General features: G+C 60.9%; 1 protein-coding gene across 2 annotated transcripts; it reads left to right on the forward strand.

The window, feature by feature from the left end:
* Positions 1 to 6: 6 nt before the first annotated feature.
* Positions 7 to 4743, forward strand: ISG20L2 (interferon stimulated exonuclease gene 20 like 2). 2 transcript variants are annotated; one of them, XM_029935962.1, is made up of 4 exons: positions 7 to 115; positions 536 to 1514; positions 3207 to 3407; positions 3940 to 4743. In XM_029935962.1, the coding sequence occupies exons 2-4, from the start codon at positions 771 to 773 to the stop codon at positions 4051 to 4053; spliced, it is 1059 nt and encodes a 352-aa protein (XP_029791822.1). In that variant the 5' UTR covers positions 7 to 115; positions 536 to 770; the 3' UTR covers positions 4054 to 4743. The 2 variants fall into 2 exon arrangements, with proteins under 2 accessions (XP_029791822.1, XP_029791823.1); XM_029935963.1 differs by having other exon boundaries at positions 654 to 1514.
* Positions 4744 to 13045: the final 8302 nt, after the last annotated feature.

The raw sequence follows: 13045 nt of genomic DNA on the forward strand, positions 1-13045 counted from the left end.
GCGGGCTCCCGGGCGCGGCCCAACCCGCGCGCCTGCAGGCCCGGGCCTCGCCGCCGCGCGCCGACTTCCGCCTCCGGTTCCGGGCGCTTCCGTTTGTAGCGGACCCCGCGGAAAGGTAGGTGTGGGTGCAGGGGGGGTCGTTCTCGGTGGCGGGGACCCCCGGCGTGCTCACCGGCGTAGGCGGCCCCAAGCCTCGGTTCACCCAGCGGGTATGTGTTGTCAGAGGGCCTTTGTCGGGAGAAGGACAGGCGTGAGACGTGTGTGGAGGGTCCCCCCCACCGGCTGGAGCCGCGCGGGGGGTGCCTGGGTAATCCAGAGACCCTCGCGGGCAGATGGTACAGCTCAGCTCTTCTGGCTTCCCGGGCGCACAGTTCGAGCTGGTTGGCCCTACAGCCCCCTCCGGGTGCGAATGAGACTGAGCTCTAGGAAGGGGAAGGGATCTTCTCAAGACCCTACATCTGGGGAATGGTGGGGCCGCGCTAGACCCCAAGTTTCCTGGCGCAGAACGTGACCCTAACATCATTTCACTTTACAGATTCGTTCCCTTTCTGGGCGGTCGCTCGGATGTCTTTCCGACCTTAAGTCCTCCGGAGATGGGTGTTACTGTTAACCGGGCCTCTAGGCTCCGTTGTCAGGATTACTCTCTTCCCCAGGGCGTGCTACTAACCCCCGGGTGTCCGCCCGCGGGCTTCAGCAGAGGATGAGTCCTCTGTCTTCCTGTCATCAGTAAGCCACTCTTCCCAACGGCCTTCCCGCCATCCACGGTCCTCATGTCCACCTTACTTCTCAATTTGGATTTTGGTGAACCTCACCCCAAAAAGGCATTAGAGGGGAATGCCAAACACCGGAAATTTGTCAAGAAGAGGCGTCTCTTGGAACGGAGAGGCTTTCTGAATAAGAAGAACCAGCACCCTAGCAAGGTGCCAAAGTTGAACTCAGAACCTCCGAAGAAAGGGGAAACCCCTAGGGCGGATGGCACATGGAAGGTGTCTCCCCTTCCGAAGAAGAAGAAGAAGAAGAAGAATGCCGCCTCCAGCATTGGACCAGAGCAGTCCCTGGGCCGGAAAGCTGCGGTGCCTTGGCTGACCCCTGCCCCTTCGCAGAAGGCTGCGTCTGTGGTGGCTAAAGTAGATTTGCTGGGGGAGTTCCAGAGTGCTCTTCCAAAGACGAGGAGCCGCCCGGCTCACCCCCAGAAGAAGGGCCCCCCAAAGAACCCCGCTCAGAAAAATGCCCCACAGAACTCCGGCCAGCCTCCTCTAGAGAGGAAATGCTCCGGAGCATCCCAGAAGACGCCAGGGAAAATGGTGGCAATTGACTGCGAGATGGTAGGCACAGGACCCAAGGGGCACGTCAGTTCCTTGGCTCGATGTAGCATCGTCAACTACCATGGAGATGTGCTTTATGACGAGTACATCCTCCCCCCCTGCCACATCGTGGACTACCGGACCCGGTGGAGTGGCATCCGGAAGCAGCACATGGTGAACGCCACGCCGTTCAAGGTCGCTCGGAGCCAGGTGAGGGCTCGGGGTCCGATGGAGGCAGCGAGGCGGGTGGGCTGAGGTCCGTTACATTTTTGGCGCCAAAGGATGTGGAGGAGGGAAGAGGGCTTCCCGCTGGGGCTGAGCGGTGGGAGTCCAGAAAGCTACCCCTCGCAGGCCAAGGGAACTTGATTGGCTGAGGCTGATGTTCGCCCTTCAGTTGAATCATCTGGGGAACTGGGAATCCGTGCAGAGCACCACCCTGAGGGACAGAGCAGCGGGCGTGGAGGAGAGGGGAGAGGCTCTATCTCGGGCAGAGTGGCGAGGGCTTCCTGGCAAGTCTGGGGGGGCGGGTAGTGATTTGCCTGGGTCACGTGCAGCTGAGTGACAGATGCGTTAAACAGCACGGGGCTGGCTTGTCACGGTTCTCACCTTGCTGGCTGAGCAAACCGCCCCGGACTCTGGGAGCATCACAAAAGGTCCAGAGAGGGAAGGTTAGGAGGGGAAGCCTGCTGGTCCTGGGAGGCCTCCAGGGGGCGCTCTTGGCCTGCTTCTCTGTCTCTTCAACCCCCTTTTCTTTGCTCTCCAGACATACTCTGCTCCACTAGGTTTTTCCTGCGCCTGCGGTCAGTGGGGGGAGGTTCAGCAGAGGTGAGGGGGCTGGGTTTACAAAGAACCTGAGCGGGAGAGTTGAAGAGCCTGTGCGCCAGGGCACCGCTGAGCCCCGCGTGGGAGAGGTGGGGCGGCCTTCCTGAGGGCGGGGCCAGCAACGTGCAGCAAAGGTGCCGGCGGACCGGGAACGTGCAGGTGGGTTAGGGGCCCGCACCTGCCAGGCCAATCCGACTCCCGTCCTAAAGCGTTCGCCCAGGGCCCAGGCCGGGCCTGGAGCCCCATTCGCAGGGGTCGGCCACTTCCTGCTGGCTGTGCGCCCCCCCGTCTTGGCCCTGTCCCTCTCGTTCCTGACCCGCTCAGAACCCGAGTGGGGAATGGCTTTCAGAGCTTGCGGCGTGTTCTTTGGTTGTCTTCGCTGGTAGTTTGTTCTCAGGCTTTAAGGTCCTACAATGTTTGCTTCCGAGACTCCCAAGAAGGTGGTTCCGGAGGCAGCTGGTGGGCGAGTGGGAAGAGCTGAAGGCAGGGGGCTGGCCTTGTGTTGGGGCGGCACAGGCAGGCTTAGTCTGCAAGAGATTCTGAAGCGTTTATAGCTCGTAGGCCCTTCCAGAGCCCGATGGAGACCATAGACCTCCCCGCCCCCTGCAAAAAAACCACCCCCTGTACATAACTGTGTACAATTTGGGGGTCTGTTACCTCCCTAGAGCCCATCTTTGACCCTATTTGTCCAGGCCTTGTGTCTCAGGCCGGCATCTGATAGCGGCTCAAGGTCCTCACGTAGTGAGCCAGGACCGACCTGGATAGTTACGTGAACATGTCAGGCGTGTGATTTGGGACTGAGGCAATGTGTGTGTGGCTGGGGCGGAAGTTCATGAGATCAGGAGCGTCGGGGATGTAAGAGCATGCTGGGTTATGTCAAGGTCATGGGCCATAGCTGCCTTCACCTCTGGAAGCGGAGCTGGGCTCAGGTGGCAGAAGCCTGTGGGAGAGGGTATTTCCAGGATGAGCCAGGCGGGCGCCTGGTGACGGGGCCAGGACCCACAGCCATGCCTGGCTCCAAGAGTGGGGGGCTCCGCCTCGGCTGCCCCCTCGCCACCGCTGCCTCTGCTCCTGTTTCAGATCCTGAAGATCCTCGCAGGGAAGGTGGTGGTGGGGCACGCGGTGCACAACGACTTCAAAGCCCTTCAGTACTTCCATCCCAAGTCCCTCACCCGCGACACCTCGCACATCCCGCCCCTCAACCGGAAGGCCGAGTGCCCGGAGAACGCCACCGTGTCCCTGAAGTGTCTCACCAAGAAGCTCCTGAACCGGGACATCCAGGTAGTGTCTCCCCAGATGCAGCCAAGCCCCCGGCGTGGACGCTGGAGGCGCCCTCCTTGCGGCCTTGCCCCAGGCTCGGGCCCCAGAATTGCTCTGGCTGTCGGGAGACGCGGGCGAGCTGCTCTGATGGGAAGAGCTTTGGACCAGTGAGCCCTGCAGTGACTACATCTTTCCCAGAGTGTCACAGAGGGTGTCCAGAAGTCCGCAGAGTGGGTGCTGCGTGGCCGACACATCTGCACTCAGAGGAGGGGGGCCACACGACACGTAGAGACTGATTAGGGCCTGGGAGGCCTGGCGGTGACCCGGTGTGTCGTGTTGGAGGGGCGTAGACCAGCACGGCCCCTGGCGTCCACGCGAAGGGCTGAGCCGGTAGCGTAGGAGTCGAGCCTCTGAGATAGGTCGGGACTCGACCCTGCTGGAGTGCTGCCTGCGTAGCCCGCGGACTCTGCGCCCCGGGGGCCGCGCCGAGCCAGGTGGGAGGCAAAGCCGTGGTCCCTGTGGCTTCACGCTCTTCTCTTCCTCCTGCGCTCAGGTCGGGAAGAGCGGACACTCCTCCGTGGAAGACGCTCAGGCTACCATGGAGCTGTACAAGTTGGTTCAAGTCGAGTGGGAAGAGCACCTGGCCCAGAATCCCCCAAAGGACTAGCGGCAGCGGTGAGGAGAGGCGGGGAGCAGCGCCGAGACCCCGAGGAGCGGGCAGCGGCCCGCACACTGCCCCGGCCGCCAGAGGGAGGCTCCACCCCCACTAAGAGTCACTGGAATTTCATCTCTGGTGTCGTGTGGTGTCTCGTTAAGAATCCGGAAGGTCTCTGTCAGGATCAGCCCGTCCTGTTTACCTCTTAAGTGGTGCTGCCCGCGGGTCCCAGGGTGCTGGCTCCCAGGCGGGCCTTTTGACTTTTCGAGGGGCAGGGTGCCCTGGGAAGTGGCGTTTCCCAAACCGCCCCATCACGCGGGTGGCCGCGCCCCGAGCTATGCCTTTCCTGTTCCGCCTTTCGTTCTCACGTGAATGGCAGCGCCCCCTTGTGCGCTCGGGACGCTGGCTGGGTGATCACAGCCTCTGCTCTGGCTCCGACTGCGCCGGCCCAGCGCCGGTGCTTAGGGGAGCCATCCCCCCGAGAGGCTCAGTTCTCGGGCACGAGGGCGGGACGTGGAGGCCAACCTTCCTGACTTAGGAACACAGCGTCTCTCCTAAAGTAATTGAGGATTTATTTAATTTAGATCCCACTGGGTAGGTTAAAAAAGAACTTTTTTTCGTGGTTTTTAGTCTCTTACTTCACTAAAGCAAACCTTTAAGGACTCAAATGGATTCCCTTGATAAAGTTTTATAACGGAAAAACAATTGTGTGCTGTTTTCTTTCTGACTTTATAGTAAACAGCTTTGTCACCAGCAGGGGGCGCCGGGCTGACTCAAGTCGGAAGAACACGCAGCACTTGAGATCACGCCCAGCGTGGGGCCTTCTTGAAAAACAGCTTGGTGAGAAGGTCTCATAGGCTGTAATTCGGGGAGGGGCCCAGGACCCCCGGATGACACTAACCGGGCCCTTTTCCGCTAGAAGTCCTCGGGAGCGCCCACTAAGCCCTCTGTGTGGCCCGTTGCTCCGGTGCCTGGTCCTCGCCCCTACCAGGAGTCGAGCGCACCTGAAATGTGCTTCGGGCCAGGCAGACACCCTCACACATGGGTGTGTGACCGGCAGGGTGATTCAGGGTGGGCGAGTGGGAGGGACGGAGCAGGGGTGGGGGTGCTGGGTGACGCCAGCCTGGTCGGGCCTGCCAGCTTTTCTTGGCAGCACACGCCCTCCTCCTGGGAAGGTGAGTCACAGGTCTGACCTGGTATCTGGGATCGCTGTGTGCACGGCCCCGCGCCCGCGTCCACACTGGGGCTTGCGCCCTCCTGAGTTGCTTGTTTGGCTCCAGGGCAGAGCTAGGGTCATGGCCGCCGGTGGAGGGGAACTTCTTGCGGCCAGGCCGACCTGTGCCGCGGGGTCCGCTCGGACAGGCAGCTCCTGAGCTCAGAGCCAGTCGGTTCGGCCGGACCCGATGTGAGGAATGTCCACAGCGAGTCCCAGGCGCCCTCCAGGTGGGAGTGATCTGGGAAGGCCACACCCAAACCTGGGAAGGCGCCGGAAGCAAGTCTCCGTTAAGTCGTAATCAGTAACGCAGGAGATCACGAAGAGTCTCGGTTGAGTTCAGGTTTTAGGGCCCATGCTGGCTGCAGCAGACTTGGCCTTGTGTGCGTCGGGGCCAGCAGCTGACTGTGACACTCGCCCCACCCCTGTGTCCTGAAGGGCACCTGGTCTCGGTCCAACACTGGAAAGAGCTCCGTCTTCCTTACGCTCACCAGGAAGAACCTGGGGACCACAGGACCTTGTAGCCGTCCCTCACTGTTTTCTCGCGTCACTTCCTGAGTAGAGCCCAGCTCGCCCTGTTCTCTGCCTCTCTGTCCCCAGGGGCCTGGCTTCCTCCAAGAGGGTGGCCAGCGCCTCGCAGACTGCCGCCTGAATCCCAATCAGCTAGAGTTTGCCTGATTTCACAGAGGAAGGAGGTGTTCTGATTCAGAGACCCCCCCCCCCCGCAGGCGACATCAGGAAGGGGCAGTGGCGCGTGAGAAACGTACGCTCCCAAACGTCATCCTGAGGCCCTGACCCTTCATGTGCCAAAGCAATTCTCAGTAGGGGGAGGGGGGCATCGGCTGAGATGTCGGGATCGCGCTGCCCTCCCTGCACTGATCGCTGGAGCGGCTGCATGGAGTCGCTCGGATCCTGGTTTAACATGATTACGCCTGACAACAGGACTGTAATTATGAACTTGCCCCGAGGTACGTTCGCCCGGAGTCCAGGTAGCAGGTGTGCCTGCAAGTGTCTTCTGACTACAGTGTGTCTTCTGTCTACACTGCAGGAGTGTCTTCTGTCTACGGGGCGTGGATGGCCTGCAGAGCACTTTCATCTACCCCGGGAAGCAGAGCAAGCCCTCCAGCCCGTAGAGCAGAGCACGTTACCCTGTACTGAGAGCATGCTTCTAGTTGGACTTCACCACGTAGGTCTGTGGCCGTCGGTTTCCTCCCTGCGGTTTAAGGACTCCAGCGTTAAGATCCTGGGGTTCTTTTCTACCCTTGAGGTTTAACCAATGGGTCCTGTCAATAATCACAACCGCCCCTGGCCTTTGAGCGGGTCCCTGTGTCCAGCGCTGTGCTGAGTCCTTCAGGTACGTGGTGCCGCTCTCTGGGCCGGAGCACAGCGGTTCTGGAAACCTAGGTTGACAGAAGATAAATCTCACGCAGGCCAGAGGCTGGGGGTTGGCGGCGCTGGCGCTTGGACCTGCTCCTAACTGCTGCCCCTCACCTGCCCAGGTGGCATCCGATGCGACTTGGGATCCTTCCGCTGTGTGCCGGGTGACATGGCGTGGTCTTTGTCCCCTCGTGGCTTACTGTCTGGAAAAGAGAACCCAGTAAACCCATTTCAGCGGCAAGCAGGGTTTAAAGCTGCGAGCCATGTAGGAAGACGATGCTGGCAGCCAGAGGCGAGCGGCGTTGGAGAAGGGCCAGGAGAGGAGTTCTACTGGAGGAGTTGGGCTGAGCAGGACGGAGCCCTGAACCCGTGCAGCAGGGGCATGTGTCTGAGCCTCACTGTGGAGGCAGGATCAGCCAGACCCGGAGCGCAGGGCAAGAAGAGTAAAGACGGCCCTGCAGTTTCTGAGCCGCGGGGGTAGCCGGCGGTGCTGTGGGTCGTCAGGATGGAGCTGCAGAAGGGTGGGGTCCTGGGGTGCCTGGGGGGCCCAGTCGGGTAAGCGTCTGGCTTTGGCTCAGGTCATGATCTCCCAGTTCGTGGGTTCGAGCCCCGTGTCAGGCTCTGTGCTGACAGCTCAGAGCCTGGAGCTGCTTCGGATTCTGTGTCTCCCTCTCTCTGACCGTCCCCTGCTTACACTGTCTCTCTCTGTCTCTCAAAAATAAAAAACATTAAAACAAAAATTTTTAAATAAAAAAAAAAGAAAGGTGGTCCTGAGGAAGCCGACTTGGGTGTGGACAGGGTCGACTTAGAGCTGCCTGAAGGTCCCAGACTGCAGCTCAGCGGGGGAACAGAGCTGGGCTGGTGGCTTAGAGCTTAGAGACAGCGGGGGGTGGGGGGACCCTTGGATGGGGGTGAGGGCGTCATATAGAAAGGTGTATAAAGGAGAGAGAGCACAAGGTCAAGACCAGAGGCTTAGGGGGTGCTGTCCCTACAATCCCCAGAGGAAGGGTAAGGGAGGCTATCAGATGGGCCAGGGGCGGCCCAGGGGGCTCTCGCGAGGGAGGGGATAGACCCCACCAAGAGGGCCAGTAAGAGGAGAGCCACAGAAAGGGTCTGTGGTGTGGAGTTTGGTGCCTTTCGTCTGAGCAATGTCTGCAGTGGGGGCGGGGAGAGATGAGGGTCGGGAGGATCGGTCAGGAATAGAGGCACCTTGTCTACTGGGACCACGAGAAAGAGGCATGGGTGGCGCGGCTGGGCAGCGCCTGGCAGCCTGCATGGCTCAGGAAGTCCCAGCAGAGCCGTCTGCTGAGCATGGGCCACAAGCCAGGGGACAGAGGTTTGGCGCAGCCGTGGAAACAGAGAATGAGCTGACGGAGGACACGAGGGAGGCCAGAGGTCCTGGGTGAGGTTGGAGCCTGAGGTCGCACTGGCACTCGCTCGCTGGCAGCCCGCACGTGGAAGTGGAGGGTTCACGTGGCCAGGGCCGCTCGGGCTGCAGACGGAGGCTGGGGTGTCCTGGGGCCCACGGAGCTGCGGCCCCGGGAGGCTAAGCTCTTGGATGTGAGTCGGTGGCCAGCTGCAGGCTCGGAGACCCAGGAAGGGCGGAGCCTGAGTTAGATCCTCAGTGACCCCGGCAGACAGAGGAATAAGTATTTCTTTTTTTAAGTTTATCTATTTATTTATTTTGAGAGAGAGAAAGACAGAGACAGGGAGGAGTAGCAAGGGAGGGAGAGAATCCCAAGCAGGCTCCTGTCTGCCCAGAACCCACGTGGGGCTCCAACTCACGAACCGGGAGATCACGACCTGAGCCGCAATCAAGAGCCACGCTTGACCAGCTGAGCGCCCCAGGCGCCCACAAGCACATGGCATTCCTAGGCATAACTGGGAAGGAAGCCTGGGGAGTCCTGAGCTCTCCTGGCCAGGGCTGGGCCTCGCTCATTTCCAGACCTGCTTTTTGTCAGAGCACTTCTTTCATGCACGGATCAAGGACAGTTAAGTAAAGGATCAAATCGACAAGCGTACTGGGTTCCTGGGTGGCTCAGTGAGCTGAGTATCCAACTGTTGATTTCAGCTCAGGTCAAGCCCCATGTCAGGCTCTGCGCTGACAGTTCGGAGCCTGCTTGGGATTCCCTCTCTCTCTCTCTCTCTCCTTCTCCCCAACTTGTGTGTGTGCGCGTTCTCTCTCTCTCTCTCCAAATAAATAAAGTTAAAAAAAAAAAAGAATAGGAGTACTAATGAAAGACACAATCAGTTCTTTCTTTCAGCCTCAGTGGTCACTGCTTTTGGCTCAAGTCATTTGGCTTCCCTTTCATTCATTTGTTCGGGGGACTCTCTGGGCTCTGTTGTAGGCCAGGGCTGATGAGGATGCGAGGGACAGTAAGGACGCAGGCGGATGGCTATGCACACGAGACTGTAACGGGCTGTTGAGTGACGACGGGTCTGAGGACAGGACGTTTGAGCGGAGAGACCTGAAAACAGTGAGGGGGACAGTCCTATAAATATCTGGGAAAGAACATTCCAGAGAGAGTGAGAGGTGTCAGGGCCCTGAGGCAGGGGTACAGGTGGTGTATTCAGGAGCAGAGTGAGCCCAGGAGGGGAAGTGGTCCAGGCAGGTCAGAGCAGGGGGAGGTGGGGGCAGGAAGTACGAGCCTGAGGCCATTTTTCCATCTTCGCCAACAGGGAGCCAGCCAAGCAGCAGCTGGAGCTGACTCAGGGACCCCCTCCTGTCCGGCTGCTGGGAGGGGAGAGAGTGGGGACAGAGAACCATGAAGGCTCTTGGTCCTTCGAGGCCGAAGACAGGAGCCCCGGGCGCCCTAGTTCAGGGCAGATGCACAGACACATGATGTTCCCTCTGGCTGGTCCTGGACAGACGTTTATCTCCTTTCTTTCTTGTAACCCCTACACCCAGCATGGCGCTTGAACCCACAACCCCAGATCAAGAGTCACATCCGCCTCCGACTGACCCAGCACCACCCCGAACCAATGTTTAAATCAAGGCCAACACTTTGAACCCCCGTCGGGGCGCTTGTGAGCCCCGGCCCGCCTCGGAGGTCAGGCCCGCGCGCAGCCCCGGGGGCAGGGACTGGCTGCAGGCCCTGGGCACACGGTCAGACAGCGGGACTCCTCCAGGCAGCGATGCTGGGCTTCCCCCAAGCCCTCGCCGCCCAAGCCCCTGGCTGCCTCACCCCTGCTCGGCTCCCGTCCCTCCGCTGCCCGCCCCGCCTGGCTGGGCTGCCCTGCAGGTTGGCTGGCTTGGCTCTGTGCGGTTTCTAGCCTCATTTCAGGGCACCGCCAGCCCTGCGCTTTCTTTGAAAGGTTACATAGAACACATGGGATTTGGGGGCGGGGGCAAGAGTTTGGAAAACTCTCTTCCAGACTCAAGCAAGTTCCATTCTGCAGTGTATGAGCAAAGCTATGGAGGGGCGCCTGGGTGGCTCAGTCGGTTAAGTGTCCGACTTCAGCTCAGGTTGCGATCTCACAGTATGTGGGTTCGAGCCCCGCGTCAGGCTCTGTGCTGACAGCTCGGAGCCTGGAGCCTGCTTTGGACTCTGTGTCTCCCTCTCTCTGCCCCTCCCACACTTGTGCTGACTCTCTCTTTCTCTCTCATAAGAAAAGAGCACAACTTTGCGACCAGCTAGATTTGAGGCAGCATGTGGAGCGCTGTCACGGTGCAGGGCCCCTGGCCACTCGTCTCGGCCTGGCCTGGTGTCACAGCTCCAGGCAGCGCCAGGAACCCAGTGTGCCTGGCATCCCTGGGTCAGGACAGCTTCCGCAGCGGAAGGGTCGGTCTCTTCTTTCCCTTCCACCCTGTGGAATCCTGTTAGGTCGCTTCTTTGGAAAGATTCCATGAGAAGGATCCAACCATAACCAAAGGAGGCCGAAGGCTGACTGCCCCGGCCTGGGAGTCGGGGAGGGAGACAGAGCCCACACCCAGGACCCGCGGGAGGCAGAGGCAGATAATCCAGCCCAGCAGCTTGAGGCCGGGCGGGGGCTCTGGGCTGGGCTAGGATCCGGGAAGCTTTCCTGAAGGACAGGAGGGTGGGGCCACGGCAGGGGCAAAGGGGGGCCCTTTGGAGAAAGGGCTGAGTGTTCTGGCAGCTTCCTCCTAGCTGGGACCCTCCCTCCACGCACACTGTCTGCTCCAAGACAGAGGCTGCGTCCCAGTCCCCCTGGGGCTCCTGGGGGCCTAGCGCCGTAGGTCTGGGGGCTCGGAGGACGGGATTTGGTCCGCAGAGACCACAGCACCCACATGCAGCAAGAAAGGCACACCCCACGAGTGTCCTGGACCCAGGACGGCCCCCTCTCTGCGCCAGCTACTGCCAGCTCAGCTCAGCTCAGCGGGAACCCAGATCCCCTGGAAACTTGCTGGGGGTTTAGGAGGTGTGAGACTGTGGGATCCAGGAGACGCCTGCTGTCTCCTTTGATCGCCCAGGGATGCCCAGGGACGTGTCCCTGCGAATCCCCAAGTGCCAAATCTCCCCCTTGGATGTCTTCCCTGGCTTGGTGGAGGAGATGCAGGCTGGGGAGGAGGGGCTTTGTCCGGGCAGCCTGACTATCTGAAGTTCACAGGCGCTTGCCTAGGGGGGCTGGGGCCCCCCCGTGCTGGCTGGGGCAGTGTAGGGAGTGTAGGGCAGGGGGACGCTGGAGACTGTTCAGTCTCTCTCTCTTTGACAGCTAACATTTTCCAGAGCTGGCGCCCGCAGGAGAAAGGAAATAGGAGCTGCCCACCTCGCACATCTTTTTCCCATTTTGTTCATGCTGCCCAGGGAAAGCCATTAGGGCTCAGGCTGTCTGGGCCTCCCCCACTGCCCCTCTCTCCGGCAGACTGTAAGGAGGGGCAGGGATGGGGGGGTCACTGGAAGGACAAGGCCCTGGCCTGCTAAGGGGCCAGACGCTGAACTCTGTGTCCTTTAATTCCCTACCCACTTAAGATGGGAATGTGGGGGTAGGGACAGGGGAGCTGGGCTTCTGGGGCCCTCCCCCACTCTGCTCAAAGCCTCTGCACCTCTGACTCTGTCTCCAGGGAGTCTGGGCCTGGTCTGTGGCAGGAAGCATCCTGAAGTTGGGGAGTTACTGTCTAGCTTCCAGGGCTCTGGCCCCCTCCCTGGAGCCAGGCAGGGGCCCAACTGGCTTGTGTCGTAGTCTGCAGGTGTGCTGCCTGGGGTGGGGAGGAGGGAAAGGGGGCATCCAGGAGTCCTCCCCAGGCTGACTGACCTCCCTCCTGAGGCTGACCCGTCAGCCCCTGCTGTCCTGCCCCTACTTTCCGGGACAGAGTCCAATGCCCTCTTTCTAGCCCGATCCAGGACCTCAAAGCCCAAACCTCACTCCCCCCACCAGCCTCTTCTCTGGCACTGTGCCCCTCTCCCCTCCCCCCCTGCCCCTTTCCTCTTCAGTCCCAGAGTCTGCTTCTCTGGCCCAGTGCCCACCCTGTGCAGCACAGGCCCAAGGAGGAACAGCTCCCACCTGCCTGCAGCCCTGATTTCCTTCTTCCTTCAGAAACTGCAGACTTCTCAGCGGGGAGAGGGCCTCCCTGGACCGCTGGCTCTTCTTGTTTCCCATCCTCAGAGAGCGGGCGAGGAGGCATCTGGGAGATGGCTCGGGCTCCTCAGAACCAGTCCGTCTGCCCACTGCCAAACTTGTCTGTGCTCCGGCTTCCCCTTCCTGCCCTGGGCACCAGGGGTTAAGAGGCCTGAGCCGGGCACAGGGTGGGGGGCGGGAGTGGCAGAGGGGTCGGCCCTAGGTCCTAGTCACTGGCTCATAAAAACCAAGAGGAGTTTAACTGCAGGTCATGGTGCTGGTGCTGCCCTGGGAGGGGCACCTTCCGGAGGGGAAGCGGAGGCCACAGCTGGCTGGGGGCCACAGCTGGCCAGCGGCAGGTCCAAGCCTGCCTAGCTTCAGATGCTGGCAGTTGCCATCAACAGTGCGAGCCACACTGGATCCCTGACTTAATGCTGGAGGTTCTCCAAGAAGCAGGAAGACTCCTGAGTAAGGGGAACCAGCTTCCAGTGCCCGGCGTCGGCCGCAGCAGGCAGGCATGGGCAGCGGGGAAAGAGGCCCTCGGCCAGGCCAGCAGGAAGCACCAGTCTGGAACAAAGGCAGAGGGACAGAGAAGCAAAGGTCCTGGGGCCAGGGAACAAGTACAGAGTGACAGCTTCGGGCACTCAGGGCCTGCAGGTACTTCGCGGCCGCACACGCCACAGGGGACAGCTGAGCTGGCGGCCTCTCTCAGGGGACACGATTCAGTCTGGACACGTCCTCAGCCAGTGCATCCCCACCTCCTCCCTCTGCCCGCCCAGCTCCGGGCCCGGCCCAGCCCCGGGGAGAGCGTTGGCAGCTGGGAACCAGGTACCAGAGCCAAAAACAACAGAGGAGCCGCCTGGCTGCCTGGGCGCTGTGCGGACCCTCGCCGGCTCC

The sequence above is a fragment of the Suricata suricatta genome, chromosome 3 (assembly GCF_006229205.1).
Source record: "Suricata suricatta isolate VVHF042 chromosome 3, meerkat_22Aug2017_6uvM2_HiC, whole genome shotgun sequence".
NCBI classification, from domain to species: domain Eukaryota; kingdom Metazoa; phylum Chordata; class Mammalia; order Carnivora; family Herpestidae; genus Suricata; species Suricata suricatta.